Here is a 20,249-nt window from a genome sequence, read left to right as displayed (position 1 = left end):
AGTATGACATTTTTTTGCAGTGAAGAAAATACATATAATAGCTGCCTTTTAAGCATGTTGGAACCTAGTTCTTTGGTAGACTCATCAGAAATATTTTATATGATGCTGTCACCTGAGTGACTGATATACAGTAGAAACCTCATAGTAGTAAACATAATAACCTTGGTCAGTATTTTTATAAGCCATCTAAGGAAAATGTATCCACTTAATAATATGCCTTAACTCTTTGTCCTTTGTCTTTCCTGTTAGTGCGTTTTTATGAGGGTGTAGTGGAGCTCTCTCTTACTGCTGCAGAGAAAAAAGATCCTCAGGGTCTTGGACTTCATTTCTATAAACATGGAGAACCAGAAGAAGACATCGTGGGACTTCAGGCTTTCCAAGAAAGGTGAGTTTTATCACCTTAGCAGATGCAGCTTTATGGATATAGACTGTTCTTTGTGTATAGTTTGATTGATGGTATTAGGAAAATAATATTTCAAGTACAACTCATAAAATTGAATTATGCTTTCACCTAAAAATATCTTGTTGTATCAAAGGTGTGAAGCAGTATTCTAATTATTAGCCTGGGGATAAAATTATAGCCTGGTGGGAATTCTTAAGGACCTAAATGTTTTTGAACTTGCCTCTTTGGTTTTCCTGAGATTCTATTAATGTCAATTTGAAATGCAATAACGATTTTGGAAACAAAACTGCTGCTTCACCCGCCCCACCCCCAATGTCTGGTTCTGGATGAAGATTAGTATTTTAAAGGATGATTTTTAAATGTTCATAGATTATTAGAGAGTGCTTTAAGAAAAAAGTATGTCCATAAAGGAAATATATAACCAATTTAAGATGTGTTTCATTTTTATGACTTTACCCTTTTAAACAAGTGCTTCTCAAACCTATTGAAAAAGCATATGATTTGTATTGTTTTTATTTTTATTTATTTATTTTTAATTTTATTGGAGTATAGTTGCTTTACAGTGTTGTGTTACTTTCTACTGTACAGCAAAGTGCATCAGCTATACGTATACATATATCCCCTCTTTTTTGGATTTCCTTCCCATTTAGGTCACTACAGAGCATTGAGTAGAGTTCACTGTGCTACACAGTAGGTTCTCAACTATGGATACTATGTATAAAATAGATAACTAATGATTTGTATTATTTTTAATACCAAATTGTGTGTGTGTGTGTATTTTCTCCAAAATTCTCTTTAGTTTATATTTCAATTAGGTAAGATAAACCAACTGATAACTAAATCATGTAATTGCTCCTTTTTCATTCTTTTTCAGATTAAACAGTTACAAGTGTATTACAGATACACTTCAAGAACTGGTAAATCAAAGTAAGGCTGCTCCTCAGTCTCCCAGTGTACCCAAAAAACCTGGACCTCCAGTGTTGTCATCTGATCCCAATATGCTGAGTAATGAAGAAGCAGGCCATCATGTAAGGGACATAGCATGTTTTCATTCTGAAAATACACTGTGTTTAGATGTTCTGTGTGGTGGTGGCGGCATAACCATCTTGGAAAGGGTAGTAACTCTTAGAACTTACCATTTAAGGATTCTTGATTTCTTACCAGAAGCCTATAAGGCTAAGGAGTCATTTTGAGCCTTTAACTGTGCTAATTTTTACTGTTTTCTTTATTTTAGTTTGAACAAATGCTTAAATTGTCTCAAAGATCCAAAGATGAACTCTTTAGTATTGCCCTTTATAATTGGCTAATACAAGCTGACCTTGCAGATAAACTGCTACAGGTAAAAAATATTTTTTATACCAATGTTGTTAATTTATATTTTTAAGTAGCATAACTCAGTGGGTTAAGCACATATATAGTCATGAGGAAATTCAGTTTTTCACCCTGTACCAACCGTTAGGTGTTAGTGAAAAGCCAAGTAATGTAATGCCTTTTCCTAGCGAGCAAGGTAGTCTGTTGGTCTAGTTTTCTTGTTATTTAGAAGCTGATTGGGATTGTTTATATTGTGGGGTGAATATCAATGGATTATGAGTTAGGAGACCTGAACTTTGTCTTAGCTCTGCCATTAAGCCACTTCACAAATAAATGTCCTTTCACTACCCTAAGTCATAGTGTTCCTCATTCTGTAAAATGAATATATGGCATTTGATCATTGCAAGGATGCTTTTGAGCTCAGCATCTAGGAGTCAATAGCTGTGTTCTCAAAGTTTATTAAAAGATATGTAATTGGATTATAATACATTGTTTTTATCAACCTAATGCAACTATCATAGCAATTCTTTGGTTAACTGTGGTAAAACAATCATTTATAGTGAGAAAAATTGCCCTCTCTCATCTGTTACTGGATTATAAAATTGCTTATGTGTTCATAAAACAAGGCACGCCTATAAAATGATACGTTTACTATCTGAAGAGCAAGTGGGTGGCCGGAAGCTGTTTCCGAGTAACTTTACAACTTCCAGGTTGCGTCTCCGTTTCTGGAACCACATCTCGTCCGGATGGCCAAAGTTGATCAAAACAAAGTTCGTTACATGGATTTACTCTGGAGGTATTATGAGAAGAACAGAAGTTTTAACAATGCTGCTCGTGTCCTATCCAAATTGGCTGACATGCATAGGTATGGCCTAACATTCTCACTGTGACGAATAATTGATAACTGGGCTATATCTAGTTACATCCAGATTTCAGATATCAAATAAAACCTTATTCAGGTTATACATATATAGAATTTTTATGCTTTTGCTTGGATTTACCTAAAGTCTATAGTTTTCTCTTTTTGTTTGTTTTTAATAATGTGTAGCAGGTACCAAATACCTCCTACTAAATAGACTCTCTATTCAAACTGTCTTGTAAATCCTTTTCTTTAAAGTATGTCTTTAGATTCTTTCCTATTAACAGCAATTAATTACTATTCTTTTTCTTTTTAAATATTTATTTATTTATTTTTATTTGGTTGGGCTGGGTCTTAGTTGAGGCAGGCGAGCTGCGTAGTTGCGGCATGTGGGCTCCTTAGTTTCGGCTCACTGGTTCCTTAGTTGTGGCGTGGGAACTTTTAGTTCTGGCATGCATGTGAGGTCTAGTTCCCTGACCAGGGATTGAACCCGGGCCCTCTGCCTTGGGAGCGTGGAGTCTTAGCCACTGCATCACCAGGGAAGTCCCTTAATTACTATTCTTAACTAAAGGACAAAAAATACTTATCAAAGTCTTTATAATTTTAAACGTTTAACAAATTCCAGGCTAATTTCCTCTACTCTCTTTAAATTACTGAATAGGTCTTGGAGCATATGTATTGAGGATTGTTAAGAATCCTGTTAAAGAGTGCATTGAAATTTCTAATTAGATTGTCATATCAAAAGACAACTTAAAATTTTGGACAGGTCATTAATTTGACCCTCTTTTCATTTGGAATTTTCTTTGCCACAATAGTGCAGTGCTATTTCTAAAATCTGGAGATTGGTTAAGTTAGGACAAGGAGGTGTTTGAGACAAGGTTGTTATTAAACCAAGTTAATCAGAATGGTTACTTAAATCACCCAGATATGGCTAATAGCAAGTGTGAGAGTTTGTGTATCTGTGTGTGTGTGCTCATGCAGTTGTAATTGTTGCATATATGGGCCCAAGGCATTTTTGCTCTTCTTGCTGTCTTTGGTCATAATAGTCATTTGGGTTTTTTTGTTTGTTTGTTTGTTTGTTTTATTTTTGGCTGTGTTGGGTCTTCGTTGCTGTGCATGGGCTTTCTCTAGTTGCGGCGAGTGGGGGCTACTCTTCGTTGCAGTGCACGGGCTTCTCATTGCAGTGGCTTCTCTTGTTGCAGAGCATGGGCTCTAGGCTCGCGGCTTCAGTAGTTGTGGCATACGGGCTTAGTTGCTCCGCGGCCTGTGGGATCTTCCCGGACCAGGGCTCGAGCCCATTTCCCCTGCATTGGCAGGCGGATTCTTAACCACTGCGCCACCACGGAAGCCTCCTAGAGTGGCTCTTAATTGCCCTTTCATTAATATTTACTAACCTTGTTCCTTGTTATAACAGTTACTATATTCTTGTTATGAAATATTCAGAAATCCTCTAACTTTTAAGAACAGTGCCCATTGTCCATATCTACTTCACACACAAACACATAACCTAATTTCCTCCTCATGTGAGAGACCCTATATGTCTTACCAGCTCTCAGCTTACCATCTCTTTCCACAATAAAATCTTTTTCCGACTATTATGTTACTCTCTTTCTCACTACACTTTTTTTTTTTTAATTTATTATTTATTTGTTTATTTTTGGCTGCGTTGGGTCTTTGTTGCTGCGCGCGGGCTTTCTCTAGTTGTGGCGAGCGGGGTGATACTCTTCGTTGCTGTGTGCGGGCTTCTCATTTCAGTGCCTTCTCTTGTTGTGGAGCACGGGCTCTAGGCACACAGGTTTCAGTAGTGCCTCACGGGCTCTAGAGCACAAGCTCAGTAGTTGTGGTGCACGGGCTTAGTTGCTCCGCGGCATGTGGTATCTTCCTGGACCAGGCCTCGAATCCGTGTCCCCTGCATTGGCAGGCAAATTCTTAACCACTGTGCCACCAGGGAAGCCCTCACGACACTCTTTTTACATATGTAGGCTGCATCAAGTAAGTTGGCGGCTATAGAATGTTCTACTTTAAATAATTTGGAAATATTACCCATGTTTAAAATGTTTGTTTCAAGTGGGTTTTTTTTTAAGAGATGAGAGGGGAGGTAAAGGAAAGCCTTTTATAAGCAAAGCTCCTAAAGGTACAGAGTCCTTTATATTTGATCTTAAGAGATGGTCAGTGCTGTCATCCACACACGTACTTTGCAAGATAGGAGAAAGGAGTTAATCCTTTCTTTCTTTTGGTTTCTTTTCGGAAGGGGAAAACTTATAGGAGCCATAGCTATGTAGAAGGACAGTTTTCTAAGTAAGACCTTCTCTGAAAGTAAAAGAAAGCCAGTTTTTTCCTGATTCAGATTGGCATTAATGGAGATATCAAAAGTTTCATTTAATACTGGTTGATCTGAGGGGTTGCCAACAACTAAATGAGTTAGTATGTTTGTTTTTAATGCCAAGTTGCTTTATAATGTCAAAGAACCAGGTCTGATGGACTTAGGGCATTAGAAAGGACTGAAGATGGTAATTATGGAGGTGGATACATGCTTAGGGCTTTCTGACACCTGTCAGTCAATCAGCCAGCAAATAGATTTTGAGTACCAGTGATAATTCAAGGCATTGAGGAAGGGAGTAGTGAACAAGATAGACACCATCCCTGCTCCTAAGGAGCTCTCATTCTAGTGGGCAAAGACCATAGACAGACAAGTTCATATTCTATAAATACAATAAACACAGGATATTACAGTAGAAAGTGCCTTGGGGAATGGGGAGCTGCTTTAGTTAAGATTGGTCAGAGAAGGCCTCAGACAAATTGTCATTAAAATTGATTCGCAAATGACAGGAAGAGGCAGCTATTAAAGAAATGGAGGAAGTGGTTTAAGCACAGAAGCGATGGTCTCTGAAGAGGCACTGCATCAGATTTAAGTTTATCATGTTTAGGGTCCAAAAAAGAAAGCCAGTGGGGTTGGAAATGGTGAACAAGGGAGGAATGAGATGAGGTTGGAGGAGTAGGTAAAGGAGATTGGAGGGTCTTTTTTTTTTTTTTTTAAGATCTTTGATTTTAGATCAATGACCTGAGAGTATCAGGGAAAATGTGTTTCTCCTGAATTCCTAAATTCTTTTTTTTTTTTTTTCCACACACACACACTGTATTTTATTTTTACAAGAGATAAATAGACTGACACCAAGCATTGTACATGGATGACCACAACAAAAGCAACAATGATTGCAATTACCAAACATGAAACACACTCATACTATGTCATAATATTGACATTCAGTCCAGTAATCCTCCACTGTAACAGCTCCTTTACTTTGCAGTGAAAATTGATTTGTATATTCTTTGCCTCTGAGTCCTTGTGGGATTTTTTTTTTTTAATTCAGACAGAAAGTCACAAAAATTATACTCATCCTCATCAGTTCACTCAGTCCCATGTAATTAATTTTTTTTTTCATCTTGATCTTTTGTTAGCACTTTTATGAGTTCATCAGTTTTTCATTAGAGTTCTGAAAATGCTTATTCATTCAGTTCAGCAGTACAGTCAGTTACCAGAAACCTGTACTTGTCAGAGTCTTTTCCATGAATTTCTTGAAGATGAAACCCTTTTATAGGAACATATTTGCAAAATCATCAGAGTACACCCAGAACTGTCTGTAAATGACAGAAGACTTAAAAATGACCATGGTTAAAGATTTGATGAAAGTTCATAATAATGCAGTTGACAAGAAAATTAGTTATTTCTGAGATATACATTTTAAAGTAATAACTCGGATTATTACTTATAACCTTATACCAGAATATATAAGATTTTTAGAAGTTTCCTGTAATGTGTGAAACATTTATATTAACATATTTCCATACATATTTCCATACAAATACAAATATAAGATTTTTAGAAATTTCATGTAATGTCTGAAACATTTATATTAACATATTTCCATACATATTTCCATACAAATACAAATATAAGATTTTTAGAAATTTCATGTAATGTCTGAAACATTTATATTAACATATTTCCATACAAATAACCCAATGAAAGTTTAGTATTAGTTGTTTTGTTTGTTTTTTTATACTGCAGGTTCTTATTAGGCATCAGTTTTATACACATCAGTGTATACATGTCAATCCCAATCGCCCAATTCAGCACACCACCATCCCCACCTCACCGCAGTTTTCCCCCCTTGGTGTCCATATGTCCATTCTCTACATCTGTGTCTCAACTTCTGCCCTGCAAACTGGCTCATCTGTACCATTTTTCTAGGTTCCACATACATGCATTAATATACGATATTTGTTTTTCTCTTTCTGACTTACTTCACTCTGTATGACAGTCTCTAGATCCATCCACGTCTCAACAAATGACTCAATTTCGTTCCTTTTTATGGCTGAGTAATATTCCATTGTATATATGTACCACAACTTCTTTATCCATTCGTCTGTTGATGGGCATTTAGGTTGCTTCCATGACCTGGCTATTGTAAATAGTGCTGCAATGAACATTCGGGTGCATGTGTCCTTTTGAATTACGGTTTTCTCTGGGTATATGCCCAGTAGTGGGATTGCTGGGTCATATGGTAATTCTATTTTTAGTTTTTTAAGGAACCTCCATATTGTTCTCCATAGTGGCTGTATCAATTTACATTCCCACCAACAGTGCAAGAGGGTTCCCTTTTCTCCACACCCTCTCCAGCATTTGTTGTTTGTAGATTTTCTGATGATGCCCATTCTAACAGGAGTGAGGTGATACCTCATTGTAGTTTTGATTTGCATTTCTCTAATAATTAGTGATGTTGAGCATCTTTTCATGTGCTTCGTGGCCGTCTGTATGTCTTCTTTGGAGAAATGTCTATTTAGGTCTTCTGCCCATTTTTGGATTGGGGTGTTTGTTTCTTTGATATTGAGCTGAATGAGCTGTTTATATATTTTGGAGATTAATCCTTTGTCAGTTGATTCATTTGCAAATATTTTCTCCCATTCTGAGGGTTGTCTTTTTGTCTTGTTTATGGTTTCCTTTGCTGTGGAAAAGCTTTGAAGTTTCATTAGGTCCCACTTGTTTATTTTTGTTTTTATTTCCATTACTCTAGGAGGTGGATCAAAAAAGATCTTGCTGTGATTTATGTCAAAGAGTGTTCTTCCTATGTTTTCCTCTAAGAGTTTTATAGTGTCCAGTCTTATATTAGGTCTCTAATCCATTTTGAGTTTATTTTTGTGTATGGTGTTAGGGAGTATTCTAATTTCATTCTTTTACATGTAGCTGTCCAGTTTTCCCAGCACCACTTATTGAAGAGACTGTCTTTTCTCCATTGTATATCTTTGCCTCCTTTGTCATAGATTAGTTGACCATAGGTGCGTGGGTTAATCTCTGGGCTTTCTATCTTGTTGCATTGATCTATGTTTCTGTTTTTGTGCCAGTACCATATTGTCTTGATTACTGTAGCTTTGTAGTATAGTCTGAAGTCAGGGAGTCTGATTCCTCCAGCTCCATTTTTTTGCCTCAAGACTGCTTTGGCTATTCGGGGTCTTTTGTGTCTCCATACAAATTTTAAGATGATTTGTTCTAGCTCCGTAAAAAATGCCATTGGTAATTTGATAGGGATTGCATTGAATCTGTAGATTGCTTTGGGTAGTATACTCATTTTCACAATGTTGATTCTTCCAATCCAAGAACATGGTATATCTCTCCATCTATTTGTATCATCTTTAATTTCTTTCATCAGTGTCTTATAGTTTTCTGCATACAGGTCTTTTGTCTCCCTAGGTAGGTTTATTCCTAGGTATTTTATTCTTTTTGTTGCAATGGTAAATGGGAGTGTTTCCATAATTTCTCTTTCAGATTTTTCATCATTAGTGTATAGGAATGCAAGAGATTTCTGTGCATTAATTTTGTAACCTGCAACTTTACCATATTCATTAATTAGCTCTAGCAGTTTTCTGGTGGCAGTTTTAGGATTCTCTATGTATAGTATCATGTCATCCGCAAACAGTGACAGTTTTACTTCTTCTTTTCCAATTTGTATTCCTTTTATTTCTTTTTCTTCTCTGATTGCCGTGGCTAGGACTTCCAGAACTATGTTGAATAATAGTGGTGAGAGTGGACATCCTTGTCTCGTTCCTGATCTTAGAGGAAATGCTTTCAGTTTTTCACCATTGAGAATGATGTTTGCTGTGGGTTTGTCATATATGGCCTTTATTATGTTGAGTTAGGTTCCCTCTATGCCCACTTTCTGGAGAGTTTTTATCAGAAATGGGTGTTGAATTTTGTCAAAAGCTTTTTCTGCATCTATTGAGATGATCATATGGTTTTTCTTCTTCAATTTGTTAATATGGTGTATCACATTGATTGATTTGCGTATATTGAAGAATCCTTGCATCCCTGGGATAAATCCCACTTGATCGTGGTGTATGATCCTTTTAATGTGTTGTTGGATTCTGTTTGCTAGTATTTTGTTGAGAATTTTTGCATCTATATTCATCAGTGATATTGGTCTGTAATTTTCTTTTTTTGTAGTGTCCTTGTCTGGTTTTGGTATCAGGGTGATGGTGGCCTCATAGAATGAGTTTGGGAGTGTTCCTTCTTCTGCAATTTTTTGGAAGAGTTTGAGAAGGATGGGTGTTAGCTCTTCTCTAAATGTTTGATAGAATTCACCTGTGAAGCCATCTGGTCCTGGACTTTTGTTTGTTGGAAGATTTTTAATCACAGTTTCAATTTCATTACTTGTGATTGGTCTGTTGATATTTTCTGTTTCTTCCTGATTCAGTCTTGGAAGGTTATACCTTTCTAAGAATTTGTCCATTTCTTCCAGGTTGTCCATTTTATTGGCATAAAGTTGCTTGTAGTAGTCTCTTAGGATGTTTTGTATTTCTGCGGTGTCTGTTGTAACTTCTCCTTTTTCGTTGCTGATTTTATTGATTTGAGTCCTCTCCCTCTTTTTCTTGATGAGTCTGGCTAATGGCTTATCAATTTTGTTTATCTTCTCAAAGAACCAACTTTTAGTTTGATTGATCTTTGCTATTGTTTTCTTTGTTTCTATTTCATTTATTTCTGCTCTGATCTTTATGATTTCTTTCCTTCTGCTAACTTTGGGTTTTGTTTGTTCTTCTTTCTCTAGTTTCTTTAGGTGTAAGGTTAGATTGTTTACTTGAGATTTTTCTTGTTTCTTTAGGTAGGCTTGTATAGCTATAAACTTCCCTCTTAGAACCGCTTTTGCTGCATCCCATAGGTTTTGGGTCGTCGTGTTTTCTTTGTCATTTGTCTCTAGGTATTTTTTTATTTCCTGTTTGATTTCTTCAGTGATCTCTTGGTTATTTAGTAACATATTGTTTAGCCTCCATGTGTTTGTCTTTTTTACGTTTTTTTCCCAGTAATTCATTTCTAATCTCATAGCGTTGTGGTCAGAAAAGATGCTTGATATGATTTCAATTTTCTTAAATTTACTGAGGCTTGATTTGTGACCCAAGATGTGATCTATCCTGGAGAATGTTCCGTGCGCACTTGAGAAGAACGTGTAATCTGCCGTTTTTGGATGGAATGTCCTATACATATCAATTAAATCTATCTGGTCTATTGTGTCATTTAAAGCTTCTGTTTCCTTATTTATTTTCATTTTGGATGATCTGTCCATTGGTGTAAGTGAGGTGTTAAAGTCCCCCACTATTATTGTGTTACTGTCGATTTCCTCTTTTATAGCTGTTAGCAGTTGCCTTATGTATTGAGGTGCTCCTATGTTGGGTGCATATATATTTATAATTGTTATATCTTCTTCTTGGATTGATCCCTGGATCATTATGTAGTGTCCTTCGTTGTCTCTTGTAACATTCTTTATTTTAAAGTCTATTTTATCTGATATGAGTATAGCTACTCCAGCTTTCTTTTGATTTCCATTTGCATGGAATATCTTTTTCCATCCCCTCACTTTCAGTCTGTATGTGTCCCTAGGTCTGAAGTGGGTCTCTTGTAGACAGCATATATATGGGTCTTGTTTTTGTATCCATTCAGCCAGTCTATGTCTTTTGGTTGGGGCATTTAATCCATTCACATTTAAGGTAATTATCGATATGTATGTTCCTATGACCATTTTCTTAATTGTTTTGGGTTTGTTTTTGTAGGTCCTTTTCTTCTCGTGTTTCCCACTTAGAGAAGTTCCTTTAGCATTTGTTGTAGAGCTGGTTTGGTGGTGCTGAATTCTCTTAGCTTTTGCTTGTCTGTAAAGCTTTTGATTTCTCCATCGAATCTGAATGAGATCCTTGCCGGGTAGAGTAATCTTGGTTGTAGGTTCTTCCCTTTCATCACTTTAAGTGTATCATGCCACTCCCTTCTGGCTTGCAGAGTTTCTGCTGAGAAATCAGCTGTTAACCTTATGGGAGTTCCCTTGTATGTTATTTGTCGTTTTTCCCTTGCTGCTTTCAGTAATTTTTCTTTGTCTTTAATTTTTGCCACTTTGATTACTATGTGTCTCGGCGTGTTTCTCCTTGGGTTTATTCTGTATGGGACTCTCTGCGCTTCCTGGACTTGGGTGGCTATTTCCTTTCCCATGTTAGGGAAGTTTTCGACTATAATCTCTTCAAATATTTTCTCTGGTCCTTTCTCTCTCTCTTCTCCTTCTGGGACCCCTATAATGCGAATGTTGTTGTGTTTAATGTTGTCCCAGAGGTCTCTTAGGCTGTCTTCATTTCTTTTCATTCTTTTTTCTTTAGTCTGTTCTGCAGCAGTGAATTCCACCATTCTGTCTTCCAGGTCACTTATCCGTTCTTCTGCCTCAGTTATTCTGCTATTGATTCCTTCTAGTGTAGTTTTCATTTCAGTTATTGTATTGGTCATCTCTGTTTGTTTGTTCTTTAATTCTTCTAGGTCTTTGTTAATCATTTCTTGCATCTTCTCAATCTTTGCCTCCATTCTTATTCCGAGGTCCTGGATCATCTTCACTATCATTATTCTGAATTCTTTTTCTGGAAGGTTGCCTATCTCCAGTTCATTTAGTTGTTTTTCTGGGGTTTTTTCTTGTTCCTTCATCTGGTACATAGCCCTCTGCCTTTTCATCTTCTCTGTCTTTCTGTAACTGTCGATTGGAGGGTCTTAAGAAAGCATGTGACGTGATCTGATTTTTGTTTTTAAGAAGTCACTCTAGTTGCTGTGTGGAAAATGAAATGTAGTATTTGCCACATTAAGGTAGAGAAGTGAAGAATATGAGGAATAATAAAAAAGTTTAATTTAATTTTAGAATAATCCAAGTTTTAATATACTGAAGTATTAAAATAGGAAGTTACTTTTTGGAGGTAAACATAAGTATTTATGTGTTGACTTAAATTGTGGATCTCTTTTATTAGAAATCCTCTAATTTTTCAAGTTTCAAATGGCCTTTTATGTTAATTTGGCATAAATAATACATCATAGCTGATATACATGTATATTGGATCCTTAAGAATTCACATGAATAAAAATAAGAATTTTCCCCCCAGCACAGAAATTTCACTTCAGCAGCGACTAGAGTACATTGCTCGTGCCATTCTTAGTGCCAAAAGTTCCACTGCCATTTCATCAATAGCTGCAGATGGTGAATTCCTTCATGAATTAGAAGAAAAAATGGAAGTAAGTGCTAACGACACTTAAGTCTTATCCACATTGATTAGTAGCCGCGTGTTAGTCCACTTCCTCTCTTCCCCTAGTAAATAATAGGTCTGTAGCAGTCAGTATTCATTTTAATCTCTTATGCCTTCCTTTTTTCTTTTCATATTTATATATAAATCTTTTAAAAGATTTTAATGATACAGCATTTGGGTCCTAGGACATTGCTGTAATCTAAAAGTTTTCTCTATGGCATTTCTAAAGATTTATCCTAACTATTCTAACACCAAGCAGATTATGTCACATTCACCGTTTATTCTGGAGGCTAGTAAGTAGATGTGTAGAGTGGGCTAAACTGCCTTTACTAAGAGACACAAAAATGTATAATGGTCCACATACAAAAGCTTATTTCTCATTCACAAAATCCAGAGTTGGTGTTCCTGATTGGCATGTGGCTTTCTTCCACTTGGTTGATGTCAGTTCCCAAGTTCTATTTTCTGGCTCTACCATTCCAATGGCCTTACCTTTTTCTTTGACCAAAGGGAGGAAGAGTGAAAAGAGCATGTAAGAAGCACATTCACTCTTAAAAAACCTCAACCCTGAAGTGGCATACTGTACATCTGTTCACATTCCTTTGACGAGAACATAGTCTTACGGCCATACTCCTAGCAGAGGAGGCCAGGAAGTAGAGGCTGGCCATTTTGTCTGGCTCTAATCATGGGCGAAATAGGTGTTCGTGAGTAGCAAAGGCTCTCTGTCACAGCACAGTCCCTGTGTAATCTTCTATGTTGTAATGAAGGGTTGCTAGTCTGTTATGAAAGAAGTCTTTATTTATACATTTTTTTAAATTCGGGTAGACTTGACATATAACAGTTGCTAAGGTATACAACATAATGATTAAATTTTTCTATATATTGCGAAATGATCCCCACAGTAAGTCTAGTTAGCATCTGTCACCATAAATGATTACAAAAATATTTATTTTCTTGTGATGAGGACTTTTTAAGACCTACTCTCTTAGCAACTTTCAAAATATGCAACACAGTATGATTAACTGTTGTCACTATTGCTGTTATTTATATATTATTTTTATTTTAACAAACTTAAAGTCAGATACTAGGAGTCATTCCTTCAAGTACCTGGTGATTTATCATGAAGAACTTAAGATTTGATTTTTTTCTACGCAAACTAGGTTGCTAGGATCCAACTTCAGATACAAGAGACACTACAAAGGCAATATTCCCATCATTCTTCTGTACAGGATGCAATTTCTCAGCTGGACTCTGAGCTAATGGACATAACTAAGGTAATAAAAAAGCACGTGAAATTCCTATAGTAGTCACCTATTATCTTGTTTCTTTTGCATTTTATTTTGTGTTTAAGATAAGCCATCTTTGGAAGCACATCACTGGGCTGACACATCACCACTGTGGTATCTCACTCTTAGAAAAAGCTATGTATCTCTTTCCAGGCCAATTTCTATCAAGAATCTATCAGCCTCACATGGGGCTTTGTTAAAACTCCTGCCACCTATTTTATGGCCTTGCTTCTTATCTTGAAAAAGTAATTTATCTTTGCTTAACTCTCCAAGCCTCTCCCACTCTGTACCCTTCTGAACAGTTTCTTTTTCAATTATTCATGGACATTTCTGTAAGTACCCTGAAGCACCGTTAGATTTGTCAGTATTTCCGTGATTTTTCAAACCTTTGTTTAGACAACACTAATTCTAAAAGAAATGTCATTGCAGTATCTTGCTCTCAGCCAAGAAAAAAAAAGGCACACATATGGAAATCTGTTTAAATGTGTTTTCCATGCATTTACCATTCTTAATCTGGCATTACGACCACCTACATGTCATCACATCTTTGTATCATATTTTAGGAACTTTAGATAAAATCTTTGGTTACTTTTAACTTTCAGGGAGTTCTTCACTGTTAATTTCTGAATACTAATCTCTGGTTGGATGTTGGCATTTTCTCCTACAGCTTTATGGGGAATTTGCTGACCCATTTAAACTTGCAGAATGTAAACTTGCAATAATTCATTGTGCCGGTTATTCAGACCCTATACTGGTGCAGACACTTTGGCAAGATATCATAGAGAAAGGTAAGTGTTCATTTATAGGTGTATTAGCTGTACGTTATTTAGTGACTTAGTAGAAGAGTGAATGCAAGCTGCTAACAGTCATATATTTAGGGCTCATGAGAATTGTATATACCTAAACAGAGGGAAGTAGAGGGTACTTGATATGGTGGAGGGCCATCCTGTAGAGAATGATCCCAGTAAATATTTGAGAGGACCCTCAGAAAAGATGTGTCATTTTTTGTGGTTTATACTGCTTAATAAGGGATTCTGAGACACTTAGCTCGGAATCTCATAACTAGTGCCCTGGTAAGTGGAAAGTATATCAGACAGTAACAGAAACACAGAATCTGCTCATTATATTAACGTGCATACAAGTTCTAGTATTTTGTACCTTGAAACAGAATAAAATAGTCAATTTAAAATTTTCACAATAAAAACAGTTTGGGTTTCTAATGACATGTCTCTTTCTTACAGAACTGAATGAAAGTGTGACGTTGAGCTCCCCAGACAGGATGCATGCTCTTAGTCTCAAGATTGTGCTCCTTGGCAAGATGTATGCCGGCACACCTCGTTTCTTTCCTCTAGGTAAGCCATAACCTTAGCTACGGTCGTGGGGCTTTTATCTTTTTGTTTTGATGGTTTTCTTCATTGACATGGAAAAATAATGGTTTGTAGAGCAAAATCATTTTGTTGTTGCTATTTATTAGCTCTGCAGTTTAATTCTACGTCTCCAGAAAGAAACACCTCCAAAGAATAGCAGAATTTGTTGATGAATAGTTGGGTATGAAACTCTCTTTGCTTGACCTTCCAGGTTGATATATCTATCTTGGGATAGTCTGACTAACAGACCGTAGTGATTATATTATTGGTAACCCTATACACGCTTGAAGAGAAGGGAAAAATAGCTGATGTTTTTGTGCATGGATGATCTGTGATTGATTCAACTGCCCCCTATTATATTGGGGGCATATTTTTCTTTAAAATAGCAAGTAGTTGTGTTAAAAATGTAATTTTTGTGAACTCCTTTCTTAACCAGATATACTGACTATTTGTTATGTAGGAGACTCTGTTATAAGCCATTTGCCAACCTATAATGTCTTCTTCGGTTGTAAAACGATAGACTCAACATAAATATATTCATACAGTAGAACGTTAAATAAGTACTTTGTGTTTTTGAAAAATGTTGAGAAACATGAAAACGCTTATAACATCAAATTGTTTTTAAAATATGAAGATCCAGACTTGTTTATAGACCTTCTCTGATTTAGGGTTTATTCCCTGGACATGGTAAGAAATAAAACTATTAGAATCATACCCTTATTTCTTGTAAGTACAGTATTAAAAACTGCCATGCCAAAAAAACTGCCATGCCATTTCATTGATCAGGAAAATAAAGAGCAACTGTATATATATGTCTTATGAGTATGTGAAACCTGACAATTTTAATAGCAAAAAGGCCACATTGTACACAATCCCTTTTGAAGGTATTTCTGCTTTGACTTAAGATTTTTAATTGTTGAGCCCAATAAAATTTAGGGTAGAAGAGGCCTTCCTTTTTCTATCACTCTCTCACTGGCAAACAGGTTCCAGGGGGCTTCAAACTAGAACAAATTGAGTCTTTAGAATTTTTATTACCTTTCCACAATCTCTGTATGATAACTTGTAGGGGAGATGCAGGTTCAGTGGCACTTTTTTCAGTGACTCCTCTTGCCCATGGTTACTCACATTGGTCAGTCTCAGATTTTAGGTACCATAAATAAGAATTTGATTGTTACTGTTAAGATCTTATTTATGGGACTTCCCTGGTGGCACAGTGGTTAAGAATCCGCCTGCCAATGCACGGGACATGGGTTCGATCCCTGGTCTGGGAAGATGCCACATGCTGCAGAGCAACTAAACCCGTGTGCCACAACTACTGAGCCTGCGCTCTAGAGCCCGCGAGCCACAACAAGAGAAGCCACTGCTATGAGAAGCCTGTGCACCGCAACGAAGAGTAGCCCCCTCTGGACGCAACTAGAGAAAGCCCACGCGTAGCAACGAAGACCCAATGCAACCATAAATAAATAATAAGTAGATAGATAGATAGATAGATAGATAGATAGATAGATAGTTTAAAACAAAAAATCTTATTTACGATGTAACAGGTAGTAAAAAGTGAGAATGGGACCACAATTAGAATCATCAAAATAAATAACTTATGAATCTTATGAATATTACATTTAATATTTCTAAAATCTAGATGCAGTAAGCGCTTCTTTTCTGAAAAGCTGTTAAATTGAAGATATAGTATTTCAAGATATTAAATATTATCAGTGGGTCCTCTCCAGTAGTGGAATTGTGAATGGTCTCTATTTTCTTCTTGTTCTTTTGCTGTTTTCCAAATTCACTATAATAAGATTTTTCTCTAATAGCTTTAAAGTGTGTAATTGAATGGTTTTAGCATATTTACAGAGTTGTGCAACCATCATCACAATTAAATTTAGACCATTTTCATCACCCCAAAAAAGAAATTATATCCACCTTCAGCCCTAGGCAACCACTGATCTACTTTCTATCTCTATAGGTTTGCCTATATTTTGGTATATGCCTTATTTTTTATTAAAAGAATTTTTTAAATTGTTTTTTAAAAGTTTTTCCTGTAGAAACTGTTCAATTATGAGTAAGGCCTACTTTTTAGTATCAAGAGTCAACAATTCTACAACAACAAAAAAATGTTAATTATATGAGGTGAAAGACATGTTAACTAACCTTATTGTGGAAAACATTTTGCAATATGTATGTGTATCAAATTATCACATTTATACCTTAAACTTAGACAGTGTTACATGTCAATTATATCTCAGTAACGCTGGGGGCAAAAATCAAGTTAACAATCCCAACTTCTGGTCCTTTTCTCTCCCCAGATTTTATTGTGCAGTTCTTAGAGCAGCAAGTTTGTACTTTGAACTGGGATGTGGGTTTTGTGATACAGACAATGAATGAAATTGGAGTGCCGTTACCTAGACTACTGGAAGTATATGATCACTTGTTCAAGTCACGGGTAAGGAAAATATTAAATAAAATAAAATAATTTATTTAGTTAAATCAATTAACTTTCTAGATACAGGAGCGGAGTATTTTGCTTGTGTGTTTGTAAGTATCTCATCTAATACAGTTGTATCAGAAATTTGCTTCATTGGTTAAGCAAATTATGCTTCAGACTTAAAACCAATAATGAGAGTTGCTTTGCGATATATCATGATAAAAGTCAAATATTTTTTAATATTAATAAACATAATTATATATGCTTTACTTTTAGTGGAACAGGCTAAATACATGAAGAATTATCATTTACTTTAAAGGAACAAAATATCAGTGTATTTATTCACTGTAACCTCATCTAAAATATCAGTGCTTAAAGATCTTTCCACAAGAAAAGAAAATTTAACTATGTATGGTGACGGGTGGTAACTAGACTTACTATGGTGATCATTTTGCAGTGAATGCAAACAGTGAATCACTATATTGTACACCTGAAACTAACATGTTATATGTCAATTATACCTCAGTTTTTTTAAAATGATCTTTCTCACCATATTTAACCTTATTGGACTGCATATTTTGTAATTTTTATCCTGAGATCAAAAACCAAACAAAACCTGTTGAACTGGATTGCGTTTAATACTAGTCATGATTATAGTAGCATCGTCAAAACATTCATACAGTGCTTTACAAGGCACTTATATATCTCATTAAAACTCACAATGAGGCCATGATGGAAATGAGCAAGTAGTAGTATCCCCATCTTCTACTACATCTGACAAGGGCAGAGAGGTTAAATAACCTGCTCAAGTCACATGGCTAGTAATGATGAAGCCAGAACTAGAATTAAGATTCTCTGACTACTGATTTAGTCTCTTATTCACACTATCGGATTAAGTCTGCATAAGTTCAAAGTAAAAATGGTGTCACAGCCAATAGGAAGAGATGGATTTTCTTCTCTTACCTCAGGTTCCTAAACAGGAAATTTATATGCTCTACACAGTGGATCGATACATCAAATATTCTTCCTAAATAACATCACAATGAAGTTTTCAGTGCTATTCATTATTAACCATAATCAGATATATAATTTAGTAACCACATAATATTAAATGCTTATTTTAATATCAGTAAATTTTGCTTTGAACACTGATGACTATTTTAACTAACATAAATGATTAAAAAATCAGTTGACACAATTTGTCTTACAACTCAAGATGTATTTTTTCTTTATAGGATCCATTCTGGAACAGAATGAAGAAGCCACTGCACCTTTTGGATTGTATACATGTACTATTGACAAGATATGTTGAAAATCCTAGCCAAGTTTTAAATTGTGAGAGGTAAGTATGAATTAGATATACTTTGTTATATACCAAAGGCTTTTAAATGCACCTAATAAATACCTGGGTAACAAATTTGGAGACAATGGGGCACGATATGGAAACTAAAAGAAGTATGGGAGATTTAAGCTCTTGTGCGTGTTTGCAATAACTATTTGAATGATACCAGTCAGTATTTATGAAAGGTTAGAGTTTTTTCCATTTTTCAACCCTTGTCCTGAAGTCTTTCTAAAGGTGACAGGATAAAATTAATGAATTACTCCTAAACTCCTTTCACTTTGAATTAGTGGCCTAGGAAGTTCAATTATGTATTTGTGATATTAATGGCCATTTCAAGATATATTTGTTTGAAAAGGCCAAATGAATGTAAATAATTTAATATTAATTTAAGGAGTCATCCCTTACTGCCTCCTTCTCATTATAATAATCTTCAAAAGGGAAATGGTGGTGATGTGGTAATCCACCTACCCCCTGAGTTTCCTTCTCTATTTTCATTTATTTGCCATTTACTTAATCACATGATCCTTGCTCTCATGTGGGACTATAATGAGTAAGGTTAGCAGAAGTTGAAGGGAGGTCCTATAGGAGGAAATGTTTCTAAATATGTAGATGGTTGATCAGGTGTCTTTTTCATTACAGGAGGAGATTCACAAATCTCTGCCTGGATGCCGTTTGTGGTTATCTGGTTGAGCTCCAGTCTATGAGCTCCTCAGCAGCAGTACAGACCATCACTGGGAATTTTAAATCTCTTCAGGCTAAACTAGAACGGCTTCATTAATTATTGTAATGTATTTTCATCCATGCATTTTGATCTGTAAAATAAAAGCTCAGCTGGGTCCAGATTTCAGGTGCTATAAATCTAAGAATTTAAGAATAATTTTAGTAGAAACGTGTTTTTAATAAGTGGCTGGTATCAGCAGACAGTACATTTGCAGGTGAATTCTTTTTTACTACATAATACTATTTTGTTTTTTAATAATCAGGTTAAACAAATGAAATAAGATTATTTATGATTTTAACACAAAGATAAAAAAATAAAAAACTCTTATTTTGAATTTATAGTATTCATTTTCAAGTTAGTTCAAGTATCAAAACTTAAATAGGCTAGCTGAACAGGTCCAGTCCCATAATACTAGATTCTACAGCAGTTCCTAAATAGGCAAATAAACACTGTCTCTTTTTAAAAGTTATTTAGGTTTTGGGTTCAACCTTGGAAAGAAATTTCTTCCAACTACTGATTTGGTCAGTTACAATCCTTGTAATACACACCTGGTTGTTTTTTGAGCAAGTGATAAACTTGTAACTAATGTTCTATGTCTTAAAAACCTATGCAGGGAGATAACTGTTTTCCCTCAGTGTTCACCTAGCTCTTCTTTGGCCTGGGACTACTGATTCCTTTAAAGCAGTGGTTCTCAAAGTGTACGCACCAAACTCTCACATCAGCATCATCTGGGAATTTGTTAGAAATTCAAATTCTCTAGCCCAGTCCCAAACCTACTGAACCCAAAACTTTGGGATGAGTCCCAGCACTCTGTTTTAATAAGCCCTTCAGGACATTCTGGTACATGTCAGGTTTGAGAACCATTGCATTAGAGGATACAACTAGTTTATGGATTGAGCTTGCTATCTGATTCCTCCTCCTCCCTCCCCCATCAATAACCACAACACACATTT

At 35.7% G+C, this 20,249-nt stretch overlaps 1 protein-coding gene across 1 annotated transcript in view; it reads left to right on the top strand.

Moving 5' to 3' along the window:
- Positions 1 to 19,417, top strand: part of NUP155 (nucleoporin 155) — a 73,663-nt gene extending 54,246 nt beyond the window's left edge. Inside the window, exons 25-35 of the mRNA XM_007192191.3 lie at positions 250 to 385; positions 1,278 to 1,431; positions 1,638 to 1,742; positions 2,425 to 2,579; positions 12,021 to 12,150; positions 13,319 to 13,432; positions 14,112 to 14,232; positions 14,686 to 14,796; positions 17,115 to 17,251; positions 18,469 to 18,575; positions 19,215 to 19,417. Of these exons, the coding sequence (XP_007192253.2) occupies positions 250 to 385; positions 1,278 to 1,431; positions 1,638 to 1,742; positions 2,425 to 2,579; positions 12,021 to 12,150; positions 13,319 to 13,432; positions 14,112 to 14,232; positions 14,686 to 14,796; positions 17,115 to 17,251; positions 18,469 to 18,575; positions 19,215 to 19,353 (1,409 nt within the window). The 3' untranslated portion in view covers positions 19,354 to 19,417. The remainder of the gene's footprint in view (positions 1 to 249; positions 386 to 1,277; positions 1,432 to 1,637; positions 1,743 to 2,424; positions 2,580 to 12,020; positions 12,151 to 13,318; positions 13,433 to 14,111; positions 14,233 to 14,685; positions 14,797 to 17,114; positions 17,252 to 18,468; positions 18,576 to 19,214) is intronic.
- Positions 19,418 to 20,249: the final 832 nt, after the last annotated feature.

Source organism: Balaenoptera acutorostrata, chromosome 2 (assembly GCF_949987535.1).
Source record: "Balaenoptera acutorostrata chromosome 2, mBalAcu1.1, whole genome shotgun sequence".
Taxonomy (NCBI): Eukaryota; Metazoa; Chordata; class Mammalia; order Artiodactyla; family Balaenopteridae; genus Balaenoptera; species Balaenoptera acutorostrata.
This window is presented reverse-complemented; position numbering and strand designations above follow the sequence as displayed.